The 13672-nt window shown below is 43.8% G+C and overlaps 1 protein-coding gene across 10 annotated transcripts in view; it reads left to right on the plus strand.

Annotated features, from left to right (window-relative positions):
- The first annotated feature begins 327 nt into the window (after nt 1-327).
- The window catches only part of POGZ (pogo transposable element derived with ZNF domain), a 56522-nt gene continuing 43177 nt past the window's right edge, over nt 328-13672 (plus strand). For 3 of the 10 annotated variants that reach the window (XM_024236558.2, XM_024236571.2, XM_024236579.2), the window contains exon 1: nt 662-696. In XM_024236558.2, the coding sequence (XP_024092326.1) occupies nt 677-696 (20 nt within the window). In that variant the 5' untranslated portion in view covers nt 662-676. Of the gene's footprint in view, nt 697-1148; nt 3756-3775; nt 5663-13672 lie in introns of those variants that run through there. The other 7 variants (XM_063727628.1, XM_054528173.2, XM_054528180.2 and 4 more) reach the window with 7 other exon arrangements.

The following is a 13672-nucleotide window of genomic DNA, read 5'->3' on the forward strand; positions in this document are numbered from 1 at the left end:
TAAATTGGGGAATATTTTCTTTGGGAGTCTCATTTTTTCACCAAAATTTAGATATAGCTTCTGAAGCTAATTATTCTTTTTTCATTATAAAAAATGTTTTCCTTTATTTATTTATTTGCAGGCCCAGCCAAACTTGACTAGAAAAGAAGCCCGGGTAGGAGTTTGGATGAGCCCATGACGCGAAGCGCGCTCCGACCAATTGGGAGGCCGTGAAAAAGGGGAGGGCGGAAGTGACGAGCCGTATCCCTCCGCGGGGCGAGAGGGTCGGTGGGGGGAGTCGGCGTCTCTCTCCCCCGCGCCAGCTCCCGTACACGGAGCCGCATTCCTTGGCCCCCCCACCCCCCTCCCTCGGGGCCCCCCCCGCCCCCCTCGGGAAAAAAAATCCACCCCAAATCACTCGAACCCGAGGGAGGCTTCCTTTCACCCTTGGGGAGACGAGCTTTCAACGGTTACCTCTTCTTCGCCTCCCCCCAAGCCCCCGTCCCCTCCCCTGCTCCCACCCCCTTCTGGCGCCGGGTGTAAGGTCCCTTTAAGGCGACGGCGCCTTCCTTGGGTCAGACTACCGGCGGCGACGACCACGGGAGGTGAGTGAGCGAGCGAGCCTTCTCTCTCCCCACCCCCTGCTCCCGGGGGTTCCGTTATCTTTTCGCTCGGCGAGCCGTTCAGAGGCGAGACAATGAGAGGGGGATGGGGCCGGTACGCGCAGGGGTGGGGGCGGGGGGCCGGCGGTGCGCGCCCCCGCCCACCGCGAGTGGCGGCGCGGCCCGCGGCAGGGGCGGCCGCGGGGTAGGGCGCGCGAGCGCGAGTGTGTGTGCGTGCGCCCCGGGCCGCGAGAGCCGCGCGAAGGGCCGGTGGCGGAGGCCCCTGCCTACCGGCTGGCCGGCCGCCCCCGCCCCCCGGCGCCCGCCGCGGCGCGCGCGCGCGCACTCGCGCCCCACGGCCCCGCACACAGCCCGACGTCCACACGCACGCTCGGCGCGAGGCGTCTCGGAGGAGTGGGCGGCGCGGGCGCGGGCGGTGGCCCGCTGGGGAAGGGGCGGGGGCGCGGGCGGCGGCGAGACGGCTGGGCGCGGCGGGAGGGGCCGGCGAGGGGGCGAGGCCGTGCGGCGGAGGGGGCGGGCGGCGGCGGCGGTGGCGGCGGAGCGGCCCCTGGGGGTGGGGGTGCGCGGCGCTCCCCGCCCCGTCCCCGCTCCGAGGAGTGGGGCGCTCGCTTTGAGCGGGAGGAGGAAAATAAGTGATTGCTGAGCCGATCCCTTATGTTATGTAATTTCTGCTTGGTCTAATAGTACATCCTAAGCCTCAGTGCACTGCAGCTAGTTTACGAAATCTCCTTCCTCGGTCCCCAAATTTCTTTTGGGATGGCGCCGTGATTTATAAAATGGAATGGGGCGGGGAATCTATTTTCTGGTGATTATGTCCTGCCGCGGTGGGCGCCATGTTTATCCCGGGGACTATTTTCTTTAGATTCTTGGCACCTTTTGCAAAGGAGTACTGTCATTGATCTACTTGCTTTCCGTCTTTCTGCGTGTTGTTCTTATTTCCTTCCTCTCCAGATGGGGGATTCTCCCAAACTGCTAGTAGCACTTGTCTTAGACATTCTTAGTTCAGAAAAAGGTAGTGCTGATGAATCCTCAGAGTCATTTAGTGGCCAGTCTCATTTTCGAAATGGAAACTAAGATGCAGTTGGAGACGGCGTAGCCCGTCCTCCAAGCCCGTAGACACCTCTTACCGTAGCTCAAAACTCCACAGAAATGGGGTTTTACTTTTTTTTTTTTTTTGAGACGAAGTTTCACTCTTGTCGCCCAGGCTGGTGTGCAGTGGCACGGTCTCTGCTCACTGCAACCTCCGCCGGCCGGGTTCCAGTGATTCTCCTGCCTCAGCCTTCCTAATAGCTGGGATTACAGGCATGTGCCACCACGCCCGGCTAATTTTTGTATTTTTAGTAGGGACGAGGTTTCACCATGTTGGCCAGGCTGGTCTTGAACGGCTGACCTCAGGTGATCCGCCTGCCTTGGCCTCCCAAAGTGCTGGGATTACAGGCGTGAGCCACCGCGCTCCTGGCCAGGGTTTTACTTCTGTAGGCATTTACCCAACTAGAGGAAAGGGAAACAGAGGGGGCAGGGAGGGCTGCTCTTTGGCAAACGATTTATTTTGAGACACCATTGTTCAGGGTCTGAGAGCTTGAACTGTGAATTCGAACTGTTAGCACAATCGTTCTCAACTTCGGGGTGCATAAAAAGTAACTTGAAGGTGGTTAAACGTACAATTTGGGGGGCCTCATCCCCCAAATGAATGGAGCAGAGGGGGGGTTGTCATCTTTGCATTTTCAAATGAGCAGTCCTGCGGCTGAGACTGATTAATGTAACCACTACATTGAAAATTACTGGTCTAACATAAAAGTGTTCAAGATGTTGAAACAAGTGACACCTTGTGCCCTTGATTTCCTTCCCTTTTCCATAGCTGTGTTGGTGGTGTATCTCAAACTAAAGGAGGTAACGGAAGGGACTCTTGGGACGAACGTGATTTAGAGTTTCCACTCCCATCTTGAACTAGTGGCATAATGTAGGAAAGCAGTTCTCAAAGTGTGGACAGGTGACCCATGGGGATCTCCTCTTACCCTTTCAGGGGAGCCTCAAGGTCATAACTATTTTCAAAATAATAGTAAGATGCTATTTGTTGTTTTCACTGATACACTGATGGTTCAAAAGCAAGGCTGGGTAAAACTACTGGCGGTACCTTAGCACAAAGCAAGTCGGTGGCACCAAACTACTTACTTGAGAATGCCCTTGAAGCAGTAAAATTTATTATTCTGTTTTTATTTTTTTGAGACGGAGTTTTGCTCTGTCGCCCAGGGTGGAGTGCAGTGGCACTATCTCGGCTCACTGCAATCTCTTCCTCCCTGGTTGTATTTTTAGTAGAGACGGTGTTTCGCCATGTTGGCCAGGCTGGTCTCGAACTCCTGACCTCAGGCGATCCACCTGCCTCGGCCTCCCAAAGTGCTGGGATTACAGGCATGAGCCACCGTGCCCGTCCTATTATTATTAAGTCTTAGCTTTTGACTACATGTCTTTTTAATTTTTAAGAATTTGTGATGAAATAAACATGGATAAAGCATTTGTGCTGCCTACGGAGGTGTGATTGTTGTCATGAGGGAAAAGCGTTTGTGAGATTGGATTGTGAGTGGCTTATTTCATGGAGTAGCATTTTTACTTGAAAGAACGACTGGTAGACTATGGTTTTTCACACTTAGTATTTGGCGGATTTCTTGAAAATGAAGTGAGCTTGTCACTTTTAGGAAAACAATTGACAGTATTTATTACCAGTGATAAAATTTGGGTGAAAATTAGAATTTTTAAAAAGTTGACAGCTGGAGTTTGACAGCTTCCTAGTACTTAAAAGACTTTCCTTATGATATCAGTGGTTAAGGACTGCAATATTTAAAAATGTTGTATAATGAAATATGTTATTTGGAAGATGGGCATAACTTAGTAAATCTATATTTTGCAAATGACCAATGCATGATGTTGCAAAATCAAGCAAAGGTAAAAGATCTTTTGAAAATACCAGATAAAGCAATGGATTTGAACAGTAAAAAAGTGAATTGATGTGGTTTCAGATTCCAAAATGTTACTATCCTTTAAGAAACTACTATTTGGCCTAGCGTGGTGGCTCACTCCTGTAATCCCAGCACTTTGGGAGGCCAAGGCGGAAGGATCGTGTGAGCTCAGGAGTTGGAGTTGAGCCTGGTCAACATAGTGAGACCCTGTCTCTATTTATTAAAAAAAAAAAAAAAAAAAAAGAAACTACCATTTGTTGAGTTTTAGTATTTACCAAACACAGTTATCTGAAAAGGTTATTAAAATACTTCTCCCTTTTCCCACTAGATTTTCATTATATACTTAACCGAAACGACATATAGCAACAGACTGAATGCAGAAGTAACTGTGAGAATCCAACCATCTTTTATCAACTTAGACATAAAAGAGATTTGCAAAATGCAAAACAGCGTTACTTTTCTCACTTTTTGGAGGGAAAGTATTTTTTGTTGAAATGTTATTTATGTTAACTTGTAATGGGCTAGTCCTAAAATACATTGATAAATATTAAATTTTAAAATTTTGAATGTGGTAAATGTGGAAAGATAAAATTCACATAAACAAAAGATCTTTGGCGTCTTCAATAATTTTAAGAGTCAAAAAAATGAGAATCATTCGGTCAGTCCTATGTTTCTGCTCTTTACGTCATTCATATCTAACTCCCTTGAGGAACTTTGGGAGAATTTATAAATAGTTGAAATTGATGGAAGAGGCAGTGACCTGGGGAAGAATTCTAAAGCAAAAGCTTGCTTTGAATCCTAACTGGGATATTTACTAACTGTAACCTTGAGGAAGTTGCTCTAAACCACTGTTTTGACCTTATCTATAAAATACAAACTTTAGAGCTGGTTGATTACAAATCCTAGAGCTGGTTAATGCCTTTGTCATAATATCAATATGGTAACATTTTGATAGATTCTTTGGTATTCTTGTTTGTGGTATTAAGCCATATCCACAAAAACTTGTCTTTTTTTTTTTGAAGTGGAGTCTCGCTGTATTGCCCAGGCTGGAGTGTAATGGCGCAATCTCGGCTCACTGCACCCTCTGCCTCCCGGGTTCAAGCGATTCTCCCCCTTCAGCTTCCTCAGTAGCTGGGATTACAGGCACGCGCCACCACACCTGGGTAATTTTTGTATTTTTCTAGAGATGGGGTTTCACCATGTTGGTCAGGCTGGTCTCAAACTCCTGACCTCTTGATCCACCCGCCTTGGCCTCCCAAAGTGCTGGGATTACAGGTGTGAGCCACCACGCCCAACTGAAAAACATATTTTTATATGTAACCAAGGGGAGGAGAGCAGAAGAGAGACACTAACCTATTGCTAGGTTTTAGCAGAGTTAAAAGAAATTGAAAGCATAGAAATGGAATTTAGGCAACACACAACTGTCATCGAAGAAAAGCTTTCCATCATAGTATAGATATTTTTCTTGGGAAAGGGACTCCTGAATATTGAACCCCTTTAAAAAAGAGAACTTGTTGCTTACTTTACTTGTTTTAGTAAAGAGCACAGAACTAAATATTTGGGTGTTTCTTGATACAGGATTGGCTACCAGACAAGAAGAAAGTATTTTGAGTTTGGAAATTTTAGGTTATTAAGACTACTTAAAACTCTTATGATTCTTACACGTGAGGTACAACAACAGTTAGATGTTGTGAGGGACAAAATGGGCTGTGCAAAAGATTGGATAAATAAAAGCTTATTACATGTTTAACTATAGTTTTATACACAGATTAAGTATTCAGCCCTATAGGTTTTCTGGTATTAGTCCTTTTTAGAGCCAAAAATTGAGGTAACTTGAAAACATAATTACCAGTTATGTTGAGGATTATCATTGTTTATTTTTCACCCTGAAACAAGAAAGTGGTATTCTTAAAATGTTTGTTTTCTATAAAATATTTTTCCTGTTCCAAATGTTCTTTTTATGTTGATTTTTGGGCAGGTATGTACTGGCAGTAAATTGAAAACGTTAGATACCAAATTCTTCATTTCTGAATTCTTCATTCTTCATTTGTGGACTTTACAGCTATGAAAGAACAAGACAAAGGAATTCAGAGCCTCAAGAACCAAGTATGTCAGGATAGTTGTAGAAAACAGATCTTTTTCTCATTTTCTTTGAGATGAAGATAGGCAACATTTGCTGCCCATTAAATACCTTAAAAGTATATAGGTGTATCTGCGGGATTCTTTTTGCTGCTTTTAAATAGTACATTGTTTTAAAAGGTCTGTTGTTATCTTGCCTTTACAATTATATAGACTTTTATTGACCAGCTGATCATATAGGGCCTTAGTATAAAGTAGACTACCATATTCGCCAGGATTTAAGAAATAATCCCCTTCCCTCCAGGAGGGTATCTATCTGGTACTCCCATATTATGGATTGAAGGATGAGACAAGAAACTGAGTATTGCTAATAGTTCTGTGTGAGCCTGCAGTGTTAAGTAAAACCTATTGAGTGCACAAAAAAATAATGTTACAATTACTACAAAATAGAGAAACCACCTAGGTTACCAAGATGTCAAATAATGGATTAATGGAAGAAAGTAATGTACCTCCTTGGTAGCCTACATAATCCACCTTAATTTGTTATTTCTTATTTAACTATTTTGCTATGTCTTAAGAAATGTATATTAAGTGAAAATGGATGCATAAAAATAAAAAAAGAGAAATGTATATACAAGGTACATGAAAATTGGTCCTGGGAATAAATCAAGAAATTCAGCCAACAAGGCTACCAGTTATTTAGCAAATACCAAAGAGATACGGCAGAATGTAGCAGTACAGAATATCACAGCTAAGATATGAGTAGGTAGTTCCATTCCCTTCTACCCCACCTCAGTTTTTATTAAAATTTCACGCATGTGAAAAGGGGGAAAGAGGCTGGGCGCAGCGGCTCGCACCTGTAACCAAAGCACTTTGGGGGGCCAAGGTGGGCGGATCACGAGGTCAGGAGTTCAAGACCAGCCTGACCAACATGGTGAAACCCGTCTCTACTAAAAATACAAAAATTAGCCGGGCATTGTGGCGCATGCCTGTAATCCCAGCTACTCTGGAGGCTGAGGCAGGAAAATCGCTCGAACCTGGGAGGCGGAGGTTGCAGTGAGCCAAGATCACTCCAGCCTGGGCAACTGAGGGAGACTCCGTCACAAAAAAAAAAAAGAAAAAAGAAAAGGGTGAAAGAATTCTGCAAGGAACACTTTAACTATCCACCACCTAGACAGAATGATGTTTTTTTTTTAAGACAGTCTCGCCCTGTTTCCTAGACTAGAGTGCAGTGGCGCCATCGGCTCACTGCAACCTCTGCCTCCCGGATTCAAGCGATTATCCTGCCTCAGCCTCCCGAGTAGCTGGGACTATAGGCACCAGCCACCACGCACGGCTAATTTTTGTATTTTTAGTAGAGACGAGGTTTCACTGTGTTGGCCAGGCTGGTCTCGGACTCCTGTCCTTGTGATCCACCTGCATCGGCCTCCCAAAGTGCTGGGATTACAGGCGTAAGCCACTGCACCTGGTGACAGGATAATTTTTAATGTTTTGGCACATGCCAAATATTTTTTGAAAGTTGGCATACTAGTATCTATAAGAAAATATCAAAATAGCCCACCTGTAGTGACAACTACTTGGGAGACTGAGGCAGGAGGATCACCTGAGCCCAGGAGGTTGAGGCTGCAATAAGCCATGATTGTGCCACTGCATTCCAGCCTGGGGGATAGAATGACACCCTGTCTCAAAAAAAAAGCCAAATATCTATGTATTTGCTTAACCCCTTGAAAGTCACTCTAAAGATATTTCTATTAAATATTTTGTGCATTTCCTAGGAATAAATACATTCTCCTACATGAATATAATATGATTATACTTTCTTTTTAAAAATTTTTTAGAGGGATCAGTTCTGTTTCCCAGATTGGTCTTGAACTCCTGGCCTTAAGTAATCCTACCACTTCGGCCTGCCACCACGCCCGGCCATCACTGACTTTACTTTTTTTTTTTTTTTTTTTTTTGAGACGGAGTTTCACTCTTGTTGCCCAGGCTGGAGTGCAATTGCACCATGTCGGCTCACTGCAACCTCCACCTCCCGGGTTCAAACGATTCTCCTGTCTCAGCCTCCCGAGTAGCTGGGATTACAGGTGCCCACCACCACGCCCGGCTAATTTTTGTATTTTTAGTAGAGACTGGGTTTCATCATATTGGTCAGGCTGGTCTCGAACTCCTGATCTCAGGTGATCCACCTGCCTTGGCCTCCTGAAGTGCTGTGATTACAGGCATGAGCCACCGCATCCAGCCGAACATTGACATTTTTAAAGAGACTATATTAGTTTTATAGAATGTTCCATATTCTGCATTTGATTATTTCCTTCTAGAGTGTCCCACCTTCTGGATTTATCTCATTATTTCTTTGTGGTGATACTTAATTTGTTCTTTTATTGCTGTATTTCTTGTAAACGCAAAGTTATATTTAAATAATGGATTTGGGCCGGGCGCGGTGCCTCACATCTGTAATCCCAGCACTTTGGGAGACTGAGGCAGGTGGATCACCTGAGGTCAGGAGTTCAAGACCAGCCTGACCAACATGATGAAACCCGATCTCTACTAAAAGTACAAAATTAACCAGGCATGGTAACGCACGCCTGTAATTACAGTTCCTTGAGAGGCTGAAGCAAGAGAATCGCTTGAACCCAGGAGGTGAAGGTTGCAGTGAGCTGAGATTGCGCCATTAGGCTCCAGCCTGGGCTACAAGAGTGAAACTCCATCTCAAAAAATTAAAAAAAAAAAAAAAGTTAAATTAAAATAAATAAATAATTGATTTGATTCAGGTTAAATATTATTGTCAGTAATACTTCATATATTGTTTTTGGTTTTTCTTGTTTATTTGTTTGCAAAAAAATGCCATAGACAAAACAGCTGCTAACTAATGTGAATTATTAGTCAATAGTTTATTGGTTAATGTTTTTCTTTTTTTTTTCCCCTTTGAGACAGTCTCCTGCCTCAGCCTCGCGAGTAGCTGAGATTACAGGCGTGTGCCACCACACCTGGCTAATTTTTGTATTTTTTTTTTCAGTAGAGACGGGGTTTCACCACGTCTCTGGTCACGGTCATGGCCAGGCTGGTTTTAAACTCCTGACCTCAAGTGATCCACCCACCTCGGCCTCCCAAAGTGCTGGGATTACAGGCATGAGCCACTGCACCAGGCCTGGCTAATGTTTTTCTATTTAAACATATTAAGATCCTAACCTTTGGCTTTTGAGATACAGAGCTACTGTAACTTTTAAGTTCAACCATAAATAAGATTTTTGAGGAAGAACATAGAAATAGGTTTCCATTTTGTCACTTTGAGGCACTGCTCTCTGCAAAAATGATTTGGAAGTTGAAGAAGCTAGAAGAGTTTATATGTAGCAAAAGTAACCTGTAGAGGAATTGTAAAGGGGCCACAACTAGAAAAAATTTAGAACTGGGGAGGCTGGGCATGACTGCTCATGCCTGTAAAACCCAGCACTTTGGGAGACCAAGGCAAGCAGATCACTTGAGTCCAGAAGTTCAAGACCAGCCTGGGCAATATGGCAAAACTCTATAGAAAATACAAAAATTAACCAGGCGTGGTAGCACATGCCTGTAGTCCCAGCTACTTGGGAGGCTGAGACAGGAGGATTGCTTGAGCCCAGGAGGTCCAGGCTGCAGTGAGTTGAGATCGCGCCACTGTACTACAGCCCAAGCGACAAAGACCCTGTGACCTAAAAGTTGTCAGATGAATATGAAGATAAAATCAAGTTCCTGGCTGGGTGCTGTGGCTCATACTTGTAATCCCAGCACTTTGGGGAGGCCAAGGAGGGTGGATCACCTGAAGTCAGGAGTTCAAGACCAGCCTGGCCAATATGGTGAAAACCCATCTCTACTAAAAATACAAAAACTAGCCGGCCGTGGTGGCGGGCACCCGTAGTCCCAGCTACTTGGGAGACTGAAACAGGAGAATTACTTGTACCCGGTAGGTGGAGGTTGCAGTGAGCCGAGATCGTGCCTCTGCACTCCAGCCTGGGCGACAGAGCAAGACTCCGTCTCAAAAAAAAAAAAAAAAAATCAAGTTTCACAGGTAGGTGATTATAGGATGAAACAGACTAGGTATATATGGGTTTTATAAAATTTTTTTTAACGTATAAGATATAACCATTTGAATAATTCATAAGAACCTTGTTCTGCTCTGTTGCAGAGTTTTTGAGACGGAGTCTCGCAGTGTCTCCCAGGCTGGAGTGCAGTGGTGCAGTCTGCAAGCTGCATCTCCCAGGTTCATGCCATTCTCCTGCCTCAGCCTCCCGAGTAGCTGGGATTACAGGCGCCCGCCACCACGCCTGGCCAATTTTTTGTATTTTTAATAGAGACGGGGTTTCACCGTGTTAGCCAGGATGGTCTTGATCTCCTGACCTCATGATCTGCCCGCCTCGGCCTCCCAAAGTGTTGGGATTACAGGCGTGAGCCACTGTGCCTGGCCTGAGAGGACAAATATTTTTAAAAAGAAATGATAGTTCTTTATGTATAGAATGTGGGATGATTTTTTAAAAATTGCCCTCGTTTTCAGAACATGTATTCAGTTTGATCAGTGATTTTCAGTCTTGGCACTATTGACATTTAGGGTCAGATAATCTCCAGGCTATCCTATGCATTGTAGGATGTTTTGTAGCACTCCTGGCCACTACCCACTAGATAGGTCAGTAACACCTCTCCTCACCCCCACCCTGGTTGTGACTACCAAAAATGTCTCTAGACATTGCCAAATGCCCTCTGGGGGGCAAACTTGACCTCTGATAAAATTCACTGTCAGTTATGAAGATTCCTTAATTATTTATTTATGTCTTTTATGAACTAGGGTTCCCTTTATGTAAGCTAGGTACAGGTGTCGAATGAATCCCTTCTGCAGATGTAGTGTATAGCTTGGGCGGTGCCTGATATATGTTGGAGAACACTGGAATATGATGAAATATTTTAGCACTATTGGGAATTTAATTGAAGCTTAGAAATGAGCTCTTGTTTTGAAAGTAAAGGTGTAGGCTTTCTGCTGTATCTAAATCTCTGTTTTCCACCTCTGCCACTACCCCCTCATGCATTTGCTTGAAAAAGATCCTTACTAGCTTAGGAATAGTTGAGAATTTTGTTTGAAATGTTTGACATGATCTGTCTATATCTTGTGTTCAAGGAAAGATAGTTTTGTTTGCATGTTTGTTTGTTTTTGAGAACAGGGTCTTGCACTCCAACAGGGTCTTGCCCAGGTTGGAGTGCAGTGGCTCGATCACAGCTCACTTCAGCCTCCACCTCCTGGACTTAAAGAGATTCTCCCACCTCAGCCTGTTGAGTAGCTGGGACTACAGATGTGCATGCCACCAACACCCTGCTAATTTTTCTATTTTTTATAGAGATGAGATTTCACCAAGTTGCCCGGGCTGGTCTCGAACCTCTGGGCTCAAACAATTAGGGCTCAAGCAGTTCTCCCACCTCAGCCTCCTGAAGTGGTGGGATTACAGGCAAAGAAAAGATAGTCTGGAAAAGTTACTTGCTAAAAGGCTTGATTAAACGAAATGTGTCCTCTTTGTTAGCCTTTGATTGTTTGATTATATTTTTCTTAAAATGTATCTTTTTAAAATAATTTTAAAAAAATTTTAATAGAGATGAGGTTTCTCTATGTTGCACAAGCTGGTCTCGAACTCCTGAACTCAGGTGATCCTCTCGCCTCAGCCTCCCGAAGTGCTAGGATTACAGATGTGAGCCACCACACCCGGCCAAAATTTCTTAACTACATATAAATTCTCTTAATGATTTAGGTATTTTGTTAGGGGAATACATACAGTCAGGATAGGATAAGAGGGGAAGTAATGGGTGGTTTAATAAATATATGACAAACATTTCAAGTAAAAATTTCAGGAGAAAGATTTTTTTTTAGGTTTCTAAGAAATATATTTGTGGATGTGGAATTTTTCTGTCAGATGACGTAAGAGCAAAGTTGAAGATAACTAATACTTGGGGATTCATAGGGAGGTAATTTTTTATTTAAAATGAGCGAGAAGGACCCTAGCCTTTTATTGTGGTCTTGGAAACTCATTCCCCACCAGTATCATTCCTTGAAGAAATGGTTGGTTCTAGGTCTGGGGCAGGAAATGTATGAGATGAGCTGAAACATCTTGACTATCAGCAAAGATTTTATGAAACGATACTAGGGTTGTGTCAGAAGGACTCAGCAGCCAACTGAAGACGTTCCCACTGGCCAAAATAGGGCACATTGAGTATCTGTAAAGATAACTGCATGGATCAAAACACATCAAAAGCTGGGCACAGTGGCTCATACCTGTAATCCCAGCACTTTGGGAATCCGAGGCAGGTGTGTTGCTTGAGTCCAGGAGTTTGAGACCAGCCTGGGAAACGTGGTAAGACCCCCTCTCTATAAAAAAAAAAAATACAAAAAATTAGCCAGACATGGTGGCTCTTGGTTATCCCAAGAGTTAGTTAGCTCTTTGTCCGAAGAGTTACTCAAGAGGTTGAGGTGGGAGGATTGCTTGAGCCTGGGAGGTCGAGGTTGCAGTGAGCTGAGATTGTGCCACTGTACTGCAGCCTGGATGACACCACATCTTACCAAAAAAAAAAAAAAGAGAGAAAAAAGAAATTGGGATGGTGACTAGATATTTGATATTAAGGGATTATCAAATTTTTAGGCATGTAATGGCAATACAATTTTTTTGTTTTTAAGATGGAGTCTTACTCTTGTCCAAGCTGGAGTGCAGTGGCGCAATCTTGGTTCACTGCAACCTCCGCCTCCTGGGTTCAAGCAATTCTCCAGTCTCAGCCTCCTGAGTAGCTGGAATTACACACCTGGCTAATTTTTGTATTTTTAGTAGAGACAGGGTTTCACCATGTTGGCCAGGCTGGTCTCAAACTCCTCACCTCATGTGATCCGCCCGCCTTAGCCTCCCAAAGTGCTAGGATTACAGGCTTGAGCCACCGCACCCAGCCATGCAATTTTTTTAAACTATAGTCTTTAAAGTCCTTGTCTTTTAGAGCTACATACAAAAATATTTATGAATATGATGTTTTAGAGATTTGTTTCAATATAATACAGAGAAGTGGGGGCATAAATGAAGGAATCCATTTTGAGTTGATAATTTTTGAAACTGAGTGACGAATACATGTCTTAACTTTTTTATTCAGTTAAAATTTGTATCTCATTAAAATTAGCAGAAAAAGAACCACTACAATTTTGATTCAGAGACTCGTAGTTGTAGTATGAAAATTTGCCTCTTCACTTGGTTGCAGTATGATTCCCAAATTTACTGCCCATCCAAGTTTTCCTTTTTTTTTTTTTTGAGACGGAGTCTTGCTCTGTCGCCCAGGCTAGAGTGCAGTGGCATGATCTCAGCTCACTGCAACCTCCACCTCTCGGGTTCAAGCGATTCTCCTGCCTCAGTCTCCTGAGTAGCTGGGATTACAGGCATGTGCCACCACACCTGGCTAATTTTTGTATTTTTAGTAGAGATGGGGTTTCACTGTGTTGGCCAGGCTAGTCTCGAACTCTCAACCTCAGGTGATCCCCCCAACCCCAGCCTCCCAAAGTGTTGGGATTACAGGCGTGAGCCACCGCGCCCGGCCGTTTTCCTCTTGATGTAGCACTGTATTCACTATGGGCTGGCTTTTAATATCTGAAATTCACATTTTTATTTGGCAGTTTTGAAATAAATAATGAGAAATTAAAATGCCCCTTAAGGATTACATTTCAACATAATTTTTTTAGTGTGATAAGTATCCAGTCCTTCATAGCAAGAAATTAGGGAAGAGGGAATAAAATTCGTTGTTTTTTTTTTTTTTCCCCTCATGAGGAAGATTTGGTATGGAAGGAGGTTAAATGTGTGGAACGATAGTTTGGGAAGATGTTTTTTTTTTTTTTTGAGGAGGGCACATTTTCAGAATCTGGATATACATGTTAACACTACATATTTAGTAATTCCTGTTTTCTTTGTTCAAAAATAGTTGAAAGGGTGTCCTTGCCATGATCGGGGCTAAAAAAAAAAAAAAGTTGAAGGGAGACTGTATGCCATGGATCACTTGAAA

Source organism: Pongo abelii, chromosome 1 (genome assembly GCF_028885655.2).
Source record: "Pongo abelii isolate AG06213 chromosome 1, NHGRI_mPonAbe1-v2.0_pri, whole genome shotgun sequence".
Lineage (NCBI taxonomy): Eukaryota > Metazoa > Chordata > Mammalia > Primates > Hominidae > Pongo > Pongo abelii.